This window comes from Nicotiana tabacum, chromosome 8, assembly GCF_000715075.1.
Source record: "Nicotiana tabacum cultivar K326 chromosome 8, ASM71507v2, whole genome shotgun sequence".
In the NCBI taxonomy this organism is placed as follows: Eukaryota; Viridiplantae; Streptophyta; class Magnoliopsida; order Solanales; family Solanaceae; genus Nicotiana; species Nicotiana tabacum.
Window position 1 is genome coordinate 55270041 of NC_134087.1, and position 16042 is coordinate 55286082.

The window sequence follows — 16042 nt, forward strand, 5'->3', positions numbered from 1 at the left end:
AGATTTTATCGACCCCTTATCACCCGAGTGAGAATGGTTAAGTGGAGTAAACAAACAAAACCATACTGCAGAACATGAAGAAAAGGATGACCAACTCAAAATGAAAGTGGAAGAAATTCTGCCCGAGGTCCTATGGGCATATCGAACAATTTCAAGGTCGAGTACCGGTGAAATACCATTCTCTCTAGTCTACGACACATAGGTTTTGATTCCGGTAGAGGTGGGAGAACCGAGCTTAAGATTCTGATATGCTACAGAGACACCGAACGATGAAACCATGGCCACAAGTCTAAATTTAGCAGACAAAAGGCAAGAAGTCGCCCTATTCTAGTTAGCAGCTCAAAAGCAGCGAATGGGAAAATACTACAACCGAAGGGCAAACCTACGACACTTCCAAGTCGGGGACTTGTTATTGAGTAAAGTCACACTACATACCAATAACTTGAATGATGTAAAACTAGGCCCCAACTAGGAGGGACCGTACAGAGTCACTAGTATAATCGGGAAAGGCTCGTACCAACTTGAGTTCGAAAATGGTGTACAATTGCCAAACAACTGGAATGTGGCACACTTAAAGCGGTACTATTACTAAGGTATTAATACATAAATTTCTGTAAGGTTTATTACACTTTGAACTAACCCCATGTAGGTACTCAATCGAAGTTAAGTGCAAGGATTAGGTCCGAAAGCACGTGTTGAACTCTTTTTTACTTCGACCGGTTTTTTTCCAAAGTGGGTTTTACGCAAGGTTTTTAACGAGGCAACAGTAAGCGTGCTACTCCAGTTTTGAAGACTGGTCTAAGAGCGGGGACTACGGATTGCCCGTATCGGATTAATAGTACTCTAGCCCTTAAAATTCAGCCTTACTAGGGGACTATCACATCCTGAGTCAAGAACCGAAGATCTAAGCTCGAAAATTTAGAAGGCAATGACATCGAAGCCAAGGATTTAATAGGATTTATTATAAGGGCCAAACGATCAAACTAACTGTGCCCACATAGCATGTTCTCCCCATGGCGGATAGCTTCTGTATCTTCGAATTACTTGCACTACATTTAAAGTAATAAAATCAGAAATTTGCATTCTATGTGTCATTGGTTCACGTTCGCACAAGCAATGTTATCGTTACGTCACTTAAAACGAGTGCTAGGTTCAAAAACCCCTAGGTCCACGGGCCACCATTAATCGGGGTCATGAAACCCCAAAGGTAGTAAGGGTCTACGGGACCATTCCCAACAACCTAAAGACCCTTAAGCCTACGGGTCTCCGAGGGCACTGAGCCTATGAGGCAGGGCCTGAATACGAATAGCCACAACCAACTTAAAATACGAAGCTATTGGAACTTCGATAATGATATATAAGCGACCCGTAGACGTTTGAGTTCGTACACATAAAAAGTAAGGTCCTTACACATTTTAAATCCACAAGAGATTACGTATGATCTGTCAAGTCAATCGGTCTCAAATTACAGCCATGAAAAGAGCCACCTTCGGCAAAAATTAGTTGTGTCCGGATTAATCATTTGAATACTTTAATAAAGATTTCATTTTAATTTATATCGGATCTTCGAAAGTCAAAGCAACTCAGATTTGTTACTTTACCTAGGCTTTATCCGGGCTTTGGAAGTTGAAACAATTTAAGCAAATTTTATGCTAAGGCATCGATGTTGTATTAAGTCCGAGATGTAGGTTATATATCCTAAGTCCTAAACATAAGCAAACACAGAAAAATTAAAGGACACAAAATGTAGCCAAAGAGTAATTTTATAAATATGTATTCAGCGAAAGGTATTTACAAAGGCACGAGAAAACGGCCCCAAAACACAAAATGTACGAATACAAAAAACAAAACAAAAAAAGGCAAAAATAAGCTAAGGCATTTCCTGCCTAGTTTTCATCGGAGCCCGGCTCGCTATCCGAACCCTCGGGCTGGTACCTCACCTTGGTCTCGACTTCAAGCCTCTTGGCCTCTTCAATCTCGGACGCTAAGTCAACTCCTCGGGCTTGGGTCTCCTCGAGAGTATCTTTTCAAGATAGACACTTCACATACTCAGCCTTCGTTATAATACGAGCTTTTGCTAACTCTACATCATTCTTGTACTGGGCCAGCATGTCCTAGGCTAGCATGTCCCGGGCTTCAAAACCTCATTTAAAGCCGCCTCCAATTTGGACTTCAGTGCAGTGTATTCCTGACCGAGAGCGTCACACTCTGCAATTATCGAGGCGAGTTGCGCCCGTAGCTCCTCATTTAGCCGAGTCCATTTATCGGCCTTTTCTCTCATCACTCAAAGCTACACTTTGGTCGATATCATGTCCTCTTTGATGGCATCTTGCTTCGATGCTAAGAGATCTAAGCTGTCCAATCAAGGTTATTTTCTCCCGGACCAACGAGGCTGCGGTATTAGCATTTGCATTTAACCACTCATTATCGATCTCGGGCACTCTTACCTTTTCAACAAGAAGGAATGTTCCTATTTTGCTTTCGGAGCCGCGTTTTGGGCTTTCTCCAGCTCGGCTTGGAGGGCAGGGCGATCAACCATGTCCCAGAGTACTTCATCCGTCTGCTCACAGAGAGCTTGATACATTTCTTTTTGCCAAACCTGCTCTTTGAGCTCGAATTCGAGGTGGCTCACCTCCATCCTGACCGGTGAAAGGTTTCATAGTGAAGCACCAAGGCTGAGACATAAAGAAAGAGAAATCGTTAAAATGACGTTAAGGCAAAGAGAACTCTTTAAAATAAAAAGAGAGGAATGTATACTCTATCTAGCGCCTGCTAAGCCTCGTTGAAGAGGCTTGGCCCGACTACCTAGTTCATCTTCACTTGGTCCTCTTCGGTTACCAAGGAGAGAAGATAGATTTCCACTCCGACTGGCCCGGATAGCATGCTAGTATCCGTCGATACTGTGAACATGACCGTCCTCTTCCGTTCAGGGTCTACACTCGGGGCGAGAAACTGCTTCTCGAGCTTTGGGCTCGAACTCAGCCGACCTAACCCTTGTTGCATGTCCCTTTTTGGGATATACAGGTGGCCAAAGCCGGAGTAATCCTCTAGCATGCCGACGTCACACCCTCAAAAAATGAGTTAAGGGACTCATCCACGGCCCATGATGCCTCAGTCAATTTTTCTGCGGTGGCCCGAGCTTCGTCTAAAATGGCATCCATATGAGGCGTTGTCTCTGGAACATGGATAACATAGGCATTTTTTGAGGCAGCCCCCCTTGAAACTAAAGGAGTTTCTTGTAAAGCGGTAGCCACTTGTTCTTCTCCAAGCCCTCGAGCCGAGGAAAACTCGGCCTTTCGAGTGTCCCCCTCCAGGGCCACCAACTCTAGGTCGACATCGATCGCTATGTGAGTGACGAACTCCAAGTCATCGTCATCCTGGGGAAAGTCCTTGAGCCGATGAAGAGCCTCAAGATCCGGAACCCGGGCACCTAAAGCCCTTTTGGTTCTTTTTGTGACCCTGAGCACGATCCTTTTCTTTTTCTTAGCCTCGACAAGAGCGTCCAAGGAGCTAGGAGACCTTTTCTTCTTCTTTATTTTCTCCTCCTTCTTAGAAGAAGCTTCGGTAGTAGGCTGTAGTGAAGCGGAGGGCTTTGTAGACAGGGTCAAGGCCACGACCTCGGTGATTTCCCGAAGTTTAGTAGTCTTAGGCAAACCTGTGGAAGGAAAAGACTTAGTCATAACATATTGACACAATAAGAAATGGTCAAAGAAAAAAAAATCAACCAAAAAGTGGAGAGGCTCACCATGAGAACGAGCCTCCCACTTGCCTTTGGAAATCTTGCACCTCTCACGTTCGGGATAGATGAGTTGTTTGCATATTCCCTTGACCACTCCATAAAATTAGGGACATCATTGGGGACTCAGGAAACATCTGCATATCAAATGAAACAAATAATAAGAAAGAATAGCATGTTCGAAAAAGTACTTTGACAACTTAAGAGGAAGTAAACTTACGTTTTGAGTTCCACTTCTCGCGGAACGGTAGGTACTCGGAAGGAATAAGGTCCTCAATTTTTATCGGAACAAACCTTCCCTGCAAGCCTCAGTTCATGTCCTCGTCTAATGCAGGAGAAGCGAGCTTTCTTTGCCTGATGGGCGAGCTTGATTAATCCTCCTCGGAAGATTTGGGGGCTGTAGACTCGGAGCAAATGGTCAATTGTGAACCGAGGCTCCTCCGAGTTGTTCGCAAAGTAACAAAGAAGAGTCACAATCCTCCAAAAAGACGAATGAATCCGCCCAAGGCAGATTTTGTACCTCTTACAGAACTCGAGGATCACCTTATCGTGTAAATGCTTAAATATGCTTCCACGTGTGTCATGATGTCCTCATCGGGGACTAGGAACGAATATGTTTTTGCCTTCTAATTTGCGGTCCTCTCAGACTACTTGGAGCATCTCCTCGGTGATGGAGTAAACATACCTCCACGCCTCCTCACCTCAGTCTCCTTGTGCGGAGGCTTTTTCGACCTTGAAGTCGTTATCTATGGAGAAGCCTCCATGGATGAAATTTTTAAGGAGAGGTCCCGTGGCTACTACTTGAAGTGCTACCTCGGTACATGTAGTCTGGGAAGAAGTCGAAGGTGCAGTATTTTGGGGTACCAATTTTGAAGTCTTAGCCATCTCAATCTGGAAATATGAAGGTTTGAACGTTTGGTATGAGGTTTGAAGATCTGGTATGAAGGTTTGAGGGTAAAGTATGAAAGTTTGAAGATAAGATATGAATGTATAAAGATGTGAAGAACAAATTATGAAGATTTGAAGGATTGTTGAGCAGATGAAAAACTCTATGGTAACTTAAGAAGGTTCAAAATCATAAAGTAAAAGAGTGAAAAGGGGAAATCAGAGCTTTTATAGGGAAGGAATAATGAATGCATGACATTTTACATTTAGTAACTGCCAAGGATGATCAACCGGCGGCTGACGCGTGTCCAAAATTAGAGCGACGTGATTGATGGGACGTTTTGGCTCGTCAACCTGCTTATGGTGTACAAAGGAAGGAATCAGGGTCAATTAGTCACTTCTCATCATTCCTATGAATCTACTCTCCGAGAAGTGAGGGGACAATCTGTGTACGGGTAAAATCGGGAATAAAGTTACCCCCGATATTCCGATGAAGAAACGAGGAACAACGTGATTCGACGCTGGCTTGGGTAAGACCGAGGGTGCCCGGGGGTGGATGAATGATACGTTAGGAATCGAGCATGGCCAAACACCGGAAGAATCAAGCTCGAGCGAAACAAAGAATCGGGGTAAAAGGTAAGGCGGATAAATAGGACAAACGAGGAGCTAAAATATCCATCACCAACCGGATATTACGGCACGAATCACGCCCGATATTAACTGTGGATCGTGTCTTCTTGGGAAAAAAGGAAGGAAATAATTTTTATCTTATTTAGACTTGTTTTACGGTTAAAACTCCTCTACTATATAAAGAGGTGAACCTTTTCATTTTTTTGGACACTATTGGCAAGCAAATCAAAGCAATAAAGTTTACTGTTGTCTTATAGCAATCGTTCAAGTGTTCTTCAGTTGTTCATCCATTCAGTTGCAACTGAGCTCCATTCCGAGGGCCCTATTGAAATCGGTCTTTAGCATTCAAAACTAACGCCAGGCTTAACTACTTTGTCACATACTCACATTTGGTTTGATTGTTTTGTTTTATTTTAATTCATTTATTTGTTGTTCTTTGGCCATTCGTGTTAAACTAAATCACGTATTCTTTAAACAACGTACAAATCTAATTGTTACTCATTTTAAAGGTAAAAAATATTTGTGATGGATAGCATTTGATAAATCATTAGTGAATAATCTTAATTTTGTTTTTAACTCAAACAAAAACTTTTATTAAGCTGAATCACAAATCAACAAGTTTACAATAAAAAGATCTAGCATAATTTCTAGATTATCTTACCAAACAATGAGCAAGTAGAATTATTTTTTAATCTTAATCTTAATCTTAATCTTGCTTTTTAATCGGTTTTACCGCGTATAACGCAAGCGAGCAGGAAGGAGTCCAAAAGAACGATATCTAAGTTGGTACTCTTTTAGGCAACTTTTTGTTTTGTCTACTATGTTCTCACTTCTCAGTCATAGCGGCTGAAAGTCCACTCCCGATGAATTGCAAGGTTTGGGAAGGGGGTGGGGAGGAGGGGGGAGGGGCGGTGCAGTACATGACATAATCATTAAGTTATCAACAAAATAAACATGAGCCCCTGGTTATGGAAAAATCCTTGGTAGGGAGCGATTCCCCCGAATGACGTCCTACGCGGCACAAATCCGGATATAGTCGGGCTCCAATGCAGCTACCGAACACCGGATGAGAAACCAAAAAAAAAACAGAGTAATTTAGTAGTACCAACTTTCGTTCAATTTCACATCAAATCCAAACTACTTGTATCTAAATTTGAGATATGATTTACGAGTTACAAGTGCATAATCAAGAGAAATATATATTTTTAGCCGCTCTTAAAAATAATAACAGATAAAATATAATATAATTTTGCATGTGTATTATATACAAACAAAATATATATTTTATATAAATTTTGTATTTTACCCAAAAATCAACTTGATGAATCAACTATGCTTCAGGCCTAACAAAGCAAGAGACGACCTAAGGCAATCCAATTTGTCAGAACGCAATTTATTCCAATAATAATTTTGCTTATAAATAATTCTAAATTTAAGATATATTAGGATAAAAATAGTGGTTCTTTAAACCTCAACATGAAGAATTAACTCAGTTTTGTCTTTGTCAAATAAACAAACATATTCCGTTCAATAGAGTATATATCGTTACATGAACTAGTGATAAGTAGTTCAATCAATGCAACAGATTTATAGACTTAGAGAATGTCACTCAATCTTCTCGAAATCATAATGACATCCATTAAGATAACTTTCGGCAAATATACTTCTATAGTTTGGATCAGAAAGTTTCTTCACTTGTATGAGAAGACCCATCAACAGCTTGACACTAGCAAGCTTGTCAGATTAACATATTCAATATTTACAGCGACCATACAGGGGATTGGAGTTGCACCATCTAAACACTAACTTTAAACACATCATCTCATTTAACTATTCACAACATCCAACCTCATCTCCTGCCCGAAGACAGCTATTTGCTAGAGGATTACTGATGAAACTTTATGTAATAAATCAAGTATGCCTGCTATGAGATGGTCAATGTCCAAAAACAAAAATTACTAACAAGCTAGCCCTTAGCTTATCTTTGTAAAACATATTCAACCTCTCCGACTTCGAGTCCTTCGGGCAATCTGTCATGCATCCAAGAGATAAATTTAGCCAAAAGGAGGAAACAACATTGACGGAAAGCATAAACCAAATAAGTTGGCAATCAACTGATAGAGGATAACGTCTTGATCCCGAACAACGTTTAACTACAAATAAAAGGTATTTTGTGGAGCAAAGCAACTGTGTTAAATAAGCAATTCACGGTGCAATAATTGACACAGTATTATACATAAAAGCTAAGACTAGGAGACCTAAGCACATCCCACATAGTACCAATGATACCTTTTGACTCTTCAACATGCTGATCGGAAAGTTGCTAATCTCTACAACTGTGAAGTCACATGATATCGACATTAATTTGTCTAAATACTTCCAAGTTTAAACAGATTAATTTCTTAGTTACAGTGTCTGACCTATGATTTATTAGAACGTTGTAGCATGCCTTCTTCAAGCCATCTCTATAACTCTGTCAATTATTTTGAGAAAGGACCTAGCAGGACGCCAGGACCTAGCTCTAAAGCTACTTCTTCTCTTTTCTATTTCTTTTTTCCTGATAAGCATGTCCAAAAAGCTTCTCACAGAAACATGGGTAAAACAGAAAAATATAAAAAAGTTGGAGGCTGGAAGGTGAGACCAAGTGGCTCTTCAAAAATGTCAGCAAAAAAGCAATTCTGTTAAAGAAGAGGGAAATAACCAACCGTTCAACCCAATACAGGTGATAAGAATTTGATTTGTGCTATTTTTCTTTCAGAAATAGCTACAATCATCTGGTTAAAAGGAAACAAAAAAGAACAAGATGTGCTAAAAGGAAACTAAAATAAAAAGAAGAATCTTACGGGATCCTCATTCACATTAATGACTTCAGAAAGTGATGAGTCAACAAGAACACTACCCCGCTTCTTTATTTCTGCGGTAGAAAATGACAAGAATCATAGAACACAGTTAAGTCAGACCTGCTCTTCAAAATCCACCAGCAATAAAGTTCAAAGCCTTTGCTGAAGGAAAATTCATACAAATAGATGAAGATTTACACCCATACTAAGATTTTGCTTCACTACCATCAAGGTTAATGATTTTTATTTCTCGTCAACAAAGCTATTAATCAAGCTTAATAATTAGAGGGTGCAGCTGCATTAACAGTAACAATTTTTTTAGCAAGAAAATCATAAAACTTTTGGTCGGAACTCTAACTTAAATAGGATGCCTCCTCTATAGTCTCAAGTCTATACATGGCCTCATGACTTGTTGCCTAGCTCCATTTAAGGAACAAAGCAAAACCAGCTTTGAAATTGAAGGAAAATTAACCAGAATTGAAGAAAGAAAGAAGATGGCACATGGAGATAAAACTGAATGGATAAATAGGAAAGCCTAACACTTGTCAAACCTGGTGCATCCAACAAGAGAGCAGAACTCAAGCAAAAAAGTTCTTTTTAAAAAGAAAAAAAAGAGAAAAAAGAAAAATTGACTTGACAAAATAAACAGAGAAAATTATAGTAAAGCTCTCGCATCACAGAAAGAAACTCAAGTATAACAGAAGACCTAGTAATGCTTCTTCTAATTGGAACAAGCTTAGGTTTCACTGCGAACAAATCTGCAAAGTTAAAGGAAAGAAATAACTAAACAGAGGTAAGATCTTTACCAGCTAAAGCAGTCTTTTTACTACCAAAAGTAGCTTCATCCTTTGACAAGTCAGCTTCTTGTTGAGAGACATATCCAATCATGTCACCACTTTTCCTAGGATTATCAAAAGAAGAGCACTTCTTATTATAACTACAGCAAAAAGCTTTTACAGGTCATAGCATCCACTACGGAACAAAAATGTGGAATTCAACCATAATATGAGAACAGTAGATGCTGCATGAGCCATGAGTACATGCATGAATAGCAGTGTGTGAACATGTTTTACATGACTAACAAATGAATACCATTTTAAAGGAGAGAAGTGAAAGAGTGAGGATAGATGAATGTCTACTTCATCTTATTTTTACCCTTTCTACGTAATACAGTAATATGTTTGACAATCTTAACCCAGCAGCACACAAGCTCCATAGTTTTTGCAGGGGTTGTGTCGATATAAGTTTGTCTTTAGCGAGGGACTATTCTAATGGACCCAAGTGCAGCCCAGCAGACAGATCGTCCTACATTCAAGTGAAACCCAGGATCCAGATACTAATGCAATCCTGATTAAGATTACGCAAAATGCATATCAAGACATCCAAATCCAAGGAAATTTACATAAAATTTGTTTTTGATAAAGTTTACATAAGACTTATTTGTGTGAATGATCTACCTGGTTTTGTAAGATGAACCCCTAAATTATGATGCTTCATCTACCTGGTTTTGTAAGATGAACTCCTAAATTAAGGTAAGTACCACTGACATGTTAAAGTGACTACTATGCAGGGCAAAAAAATCCTTATTAGAATCTCGAAGAATTTAGCGTCAAAGTGAAAATAATTAGAGTTCATCAAAAAAGCTTTCCTAGTTGGCTAATGTTATGACTGTGCCTTCTGCATAAAGTATGTATTTTATCATGCTTTTGTGAAATTATTGTGTTCAAAAAGATATCGTTCAATTTTACAACGTAATGCGTATCAGTTCATACAGTTAATTTTACAGGTGCTATTCATCAAGAGAGCAAGGTAAGTAGGTGATGCTTCCACTGTATCATGCTTCTTTTAGTTAGGAAAAGGAAGAACACTAATAGCAAGCAATTACGTTCCTGACTTAAAGCTGAGTGCAATTAACACGTCAAATGACTTTTTTTTTCTCGAAAAAAAAATGCAATGCATCACACAATCCTTCTCCCCATTGATATTCAGAAAGAAGTAACAGCGCACCAGCACCGTGATTGCAGACCACAGGAATCCTGCATTATTAGCTCAGCATTAGGGACCAAACCACATCGACCGGATCATAATACTAAAAAAATAATAAGGTACAGAAAATGGAGAACAAACTCGATATGACAATGTGATTACGGTGATTGGAGTGAAAAAGAATCTTCAATTGAGAATCAATAAAATCCTAATTCAGGTATGGGTTAAAGTGAAACAAAATTTTCAAAAATCTTTAGGCAGAGGCGAATATTCTTTTTTACTATCAAATCACGGAATTAAGCAAACTGCTTTGGTAATAACAACTGAATGAAAAGTTAAACTTGTTGACCACAATGCAAGACAAAATGTTAGGCCTTTAAGAAAGGTAATACAATCGAGATTCATGTTGTGGGAATGGAAGCAAGGGCAACAAAAAAGTAAAGTTTCTAATTCATGTCTGAGTTTTAGACACTCTTTTGAGTTAAGCATGAGAGTATTTAATATTTTTCTTAAGTATATAGCAATTAGTTTCAAAATACTCTGAAGGAAAACTTCAATTAGGATGTTGGGTTTTCGAGCAAATAAGCTACTTATTGGCAGAAGCAGAAGATTACAGTCAAATCCAAAGGTTGAAGAGCAAAGGAAACATTCAGAAACGTCACCAGCATTCTATCTTGTATTTAGCAGATTAGATAGTCACCAAGCATTACTATTTTTCCCACTTTTCTCTAGTTTTTTTCACGCTCATTTGTAATTGACATTTAAGGTCCTTACAATTCTTAGTTTTTACAATAAAGATTCTAAGTCTTAAATAGCATGCTAATCCACTTTGCAAGTCTACCTTACATGAACTCTACAAAAACCTTTTGCTATATTCAGTGTTGTTTGAGTATATGCATATATGATGGAATATGATACATATACATGACAGATATGAAACATGTTTATTAACCTATTTACTCAAATTTAGGAAAAGATCAAATAGAGATGGTGATAACTCATTCAACCCTGTTGCATTATATATTATTTCTTAGATCTTCCATTCAAGGTTTATTCATTAAAAACCCATTCATGGTTTGCTTCTTAAAAGCAAAAACATGAAACCTACTTCTGTGTCTGGATAAATTTAGCATTTGATGATGTTAGTATACCTGGTCAAGCAAGGAATGGCTACTTAAAGTCCCCAAAATCTCACTATCCAAACTGACAACCTCAGCTTCCCTGCTGTCATAGGTGATCTACACATGCAAATTTCCATTGTTAACTAATAGCAAATAAAATTTTGTCCTAGGTATCTGGGTGTTCAAATATACTTCAATTTGTAGGAGAAAGCCTTTCAGAAGTGAATGCAACCCACGACTAAGTGAACAGATAGTATAGAATAATAATTTGGTTATAGCAAATATAATTCTATCTCAAGATACATGGATTGGTTACACTCCCCCTTTCCCATGATAATCCAACCACAAGTAGCTCATTACAAGTGAACATAAGTCCCACAATCTATCACCAAAAAAAGGAAAAGCATTATGAGCTCTAATATTGTACTGACAAGTTACCAAGCTCAGAAGCCAAAAACCTTAAATAAATCAATTCTCTCATACACAAAGAGTAATAAAGTAGAATTTACTTTTCCAAAGTCTTGCTGCATCTGCAAAAAGTGCTCTGACTTGGGAAATGTGCCAACTACACTCTCTCACTCCTAACTTTTCCGATGGCCTTTTCCGCCGGTAACTTAATTTCTTTTGTCCAATGGGAAGGAAATCTTTTTTCATAGCTGGTAATAAGTCTTTCGAAATTCTAGAAGATTGTGAAGGGATTGACAGGTGGTATGTGTGGATCGAAAGGGGCCATAGATTTTCCAGCCAGATTAAAATAGACGAAAACAATTTAAGATAAGTATGCGAACAAATGCAGCAAGCTTCACGAGGCCAAGGAAATCTGTATAGAAGATGGGGGAGGAAGATCCAAGCATACACTTATAGAGTTTACCAAAACTACAACATCCATGGGAGATACATCAGAATTGAAGCATGGGCAGGGGAAAGGAAAAAAGCTATCATTATTCCTGAAGTTTCTTACAACAGGGGATGGGGAGACATCGCAGGGAAAATATTACAATTTTTGGGGGAAGCTTTAAACTACAAATACAAGGAAATCAAAGACTTAGGGAGAAAATCCTTCTTGGCTGCTGCTGAAATACCCAAAAGACCATCTCTACAAGAAGAAGGAGAATCCTACACAGAGAATTCCAAATTTCTGGCTAAGTGCTTGTTAGGAAGCTTCAGTGATTCCTTTCACTCCAACCCTAATCCTGAAGTCATACAACAGTGGTTCACCAAAAGGTGGCAGGTGACAGTGGGCCTGAGAATCACCCCTTTAGCTCATAACCAATTTCTGTTCGAACTTCCCTCCAGGCAAGAGGCGGCTAGAGTAAAGGCCGGTGAATGGTTTTGGAATGGGAGACGCCCGTCTCTTGAGTGGTGGTCTCCAGAAGCGGGTTCTACGCCGGCGAGCGAGCAAGCTAGTCAAAAATGGTTAAAAGCATTTGGGGTCCCTTTGCATGGATGGACAATGAACAATTTCCGCTATATTGGTGACCAGTGTGGTGGCTTCGTCGGAATTGATGAAGATACGAAGCACAGATCTAATCTTCTTTGGGCTCGTATTTGCGTCCGAGGGGAGGAAGTTGACCACCCAAAAGAGCTGATTCTGGTGGTTGATAACATGAAATACAAAATCTCAATTATAGAGGATCAATTAATCAAGCTTGTTACAGAAGAAGAAAGGTCTAATGGGGTGAAAGAAAGGCAGAAAGGATCGAAGGTGGAGATGGGGAGGAAGCCGGTGGAAGACCGGAAGAAGGAGCCGCTGGTGGTGGAGTCTTCGAGCTTCTCCAAATTGGCAGTGGAGGAACCGGTGGATAAAAGAATTGGGCACAGACAACAAGGTTACTTTAATTCAAACTCATTTAATGAGTCACATGCCAAAGTGGGGAATCTGCCACGTAGGATTCCACTAACCCAACGCAATAAAAAGGGTTATGAGGGGAGTAGGAAGTGGGGTTGGAATTTGGACCACTCTTACTACTCAAAAGGCCCAAAGACAAAAATCACAAATTCCCATAGACCCAATAGGAAAATCTAGAAGCATGTTGGGTCTCTTCTTGACCCTTGCTCAAGTCGTAATAGCCCACTACCATACACAAACAGATTTGACCCCTCTATGCTGAAATTGAAGCGGCAGAAGAAGTCCAACGTTCAGAGCCCAGGCCAGAACCCTTTGCATGTGATCCCACTCTGAAGCTGACGATGAAGCAGAGCCTATGAATCAGATAATACCAAGATCCCCCTCGATTAACCCTTTTGGAGTGGTAAGTAGCTCTGAAGCAGACCTCTCTTCTTCTGAGACACTGCCTCTCCCTTGGTATGGTATGGACCAACCAAATTCTCGAGAATTGGGAACTCCATCAATAATTGAAACTTCAAGATGGACCAAATCAATGTTGTTAAAAGCATGCAAGGTCTTTGGGGTTAATGTGGCAGGATTCGAACATGAAATTTTCGATATGATTCTTAGAATGGAGCACAAAAGACGAGCAAATCCAGAAGCAAAAATCATCAATCAAGACCATATCAAAAGGAAAGAGAAAGCAGTCTCTAGAGTTGGAAAGACTACGATGGGGCACAAATTACGAAGGTAGGAAGGCTGGGGAAAGGGACAGGCAATACAAAGCCTCTCTGGATGAAAATCAAAATATTAAGCTGGAATGTTAGGGGCCTTAACGAGGCAGAAAAGAGGAGCACAATTAAGTCACTGATTCATAAATGGAGAGCGGATATAGTGTGTCTTCAGGAAACAAAAATTGAAGAATGGTCTATACAATGGATTAGACAAGTTTGGGGTAATAGATGGGTCGACTGGGCAGTATTAAAATCAACGTGCAGAAGTGGGGGCATCATTGTTTTGTGGGATAAAAGGGTATGGCTGAACAGAGAGATACACCAAGGCCATCATACAATTACATGTATGTTTGACAGTGCATTGGAGGACTTCAGATGGTGCTTCACAGGGGTCTATGGGCCTCACAACAACTCAGATAGGGAGATCTTTTGGCAAGAACTAGCAGCCATTGGAGGAATATGGAATTAGCAATGGGTCATAGGGGGTGATTTCAACGTCTGTAGATACGAGAGTGAAAGATATAATTGCATAAGAAGATCTAGGGCCATGAAATCCTTCTCTGATATCATCCAAGAATTGGGAATCATAGACCTGCCACTTCAGGGGGCCCACTATACTTGGTTGAGAGATGAAGACTCACTCCAGGCATCCAGAATAGACAGGTTGCTCATCTCCCCAGAATGGAATGACAGCTTCAATGCAATCAAGCAAGTAGCCCTTCCTAGAGTTGTCTCTGATCACAGACCTTTGCGTTTGGAATGTGAAGATTGGGCAGCCAACCCATCATATTTTAAGTTTGATAATATGTGGCTCCAGGCTGATGGTTTCTTAGACAAAGTCAAGGATTGGTGGCTTGGATACCCAGTCGATGGCAGCCCAAACTTCATCCTTTTGCAGAAGCTTAAATGTCTAAAAAAGGACATAACAAGCTGGAATAAGGAATCTTTTGGCCAGTTGGAAGCAGGGAAGACTAAGACTCTAGAAGACCTAGCTCTTCTAGAATCAGCAACTGAAGGAAGATTGATGACTCAAGAAAAAGAGAAGTCAATGCACATGAAAATGGAATTGCAACAGATGGCAAAGGCTGAAGAGATTTCTTGGAGGCAAAAGTTCAGATGCCTATGGCTCAAAGAAGGAGACAGGAACACCAAATTCTTCCAGAGAATGGCAAACTCTCATAGAAGAACTAACTGTATAGACAAGCTGATGATAGGGGAAGACATCTGTGAAGATAGTGAGGAAATTAAGGCTGAAATTTTGAATTTCTATCAAGATCTCTACACTGAAAATGCACCATGGAGACCCAGTGCTAAGTTTGAAAACTTAGCTACACTCACTGCAGAGGAGAAGACATGGCTGGAAAGATCATTTGAAGAAGATGAAGTGAAGGCAGCAATTAAATCCTGTGCCCCTAACAAAAGCCCAGGTCCTGATGGTTTCACAATGGCTTTTTTCCAACATTCATGGGAGATTATCAAAGTAGACTTAATGGGGGCTCTTAATCACTTCCACCAACACTGTTACATGGTAAGGTCTTGCAATGCATCCTTTATCACTCTCGTCCCTAAAAAGAAAGGTGCAATAGAACTCAGAGACTTCAGGCCCATAAGTCTCATTGGAAGTGGGTACAAGATCATAGCCAAGCTCTTAGCAGAAAGGTTGAAGAAAGTCATTTGGAAGCTCGTATCAGAAGAACAAAATGCATTCTTGAAAAACAGGCAAATCACTGATGCTTCCTTGTAGCAAATGAATTACTGGATGAAAGATTAAAGAGAGGGACCCAGGAATCCTTTGCAAGCTAGATGTAGAGAAAGCTTTTGATAAGGTCAACTGGTCTTACCTACTGAACCTACTGAAAAAAATGGGGTTTGGAGATAGATGGATCAAATTTAGCCTTACCACTGTTAAATACTCTATCCTAATAAACAGGTCACCAGTAGATTTCTTTTCCCCTCAGAAGGGAATAAGGCAAGGAGACCCCTTGTCTCCCTTCCTATTCATCTTAGCTATGCTAGGACCCAGCAGAATGTTTGACAAGGCTAAGCAGGAGCTGTGGATTGAAGGGTTCAAGGTGGGCAGTAACTCAGACCTATCAGTTTCAGTCTCTCATTTGTTGTATGCAGATGACACTCTAATTTTCTGTGGGGCTGACAAGCTTCAAGTCCAGTATCTCAATTTGACTTTACTAATTTTTGAAGCTATCTCAGGGTTGCACATCAACATGGCAAAAAGTGTGATATACTCGGTGAATAAAGTGACTAATTTAGAGGAACTGGCTGGG

At 39.9% G+C, this 16042-nt stretch overlaps 1 protein-coding gene across 13 annotated transcripts in view; it reads right to left on the minus strand.

Moving 5' to 3' along the window:
- Positions 1-6900: 6900 nt before the first annotated feature.
- The window catches only part of LOC107805260 (sister chromatid cohesion protein PDS5 homolog B), a 39059-nt gene continuing 29917 nt past the window's right edge, over positions 6901-16042 (minus strand). For 12 of the 13 annotated variants that reach the window (XM_075219283.1, XM_075219272.1, XM_075219282.1 and 9 more), the window contains 5 exons: positions 11229-11315; positions 10099-10127; positions 8898-8992; positions 8095-8165; positions 6901-7281 (listed from right to left, as the gene is read on the minus strand). In XM_075219283.1, the coding sequence (XP_075075384.1) occupies positions 7249-7281; positions 8095-8165; positions 8898-8992; positions 10099-10127; positions 11229-11315 (315 nt within the window). In that variant the 3' untranslated portion in view covers positions 6901-7248. The remainder of the gene's footprint in view (positions 7282-8094; positions 8166-8897; positions 8993-10098; positions 10128-11228; positions 11316-16042) is intronic. The other variant, XM_075219279.1, reaches the window with a different exon arrangement.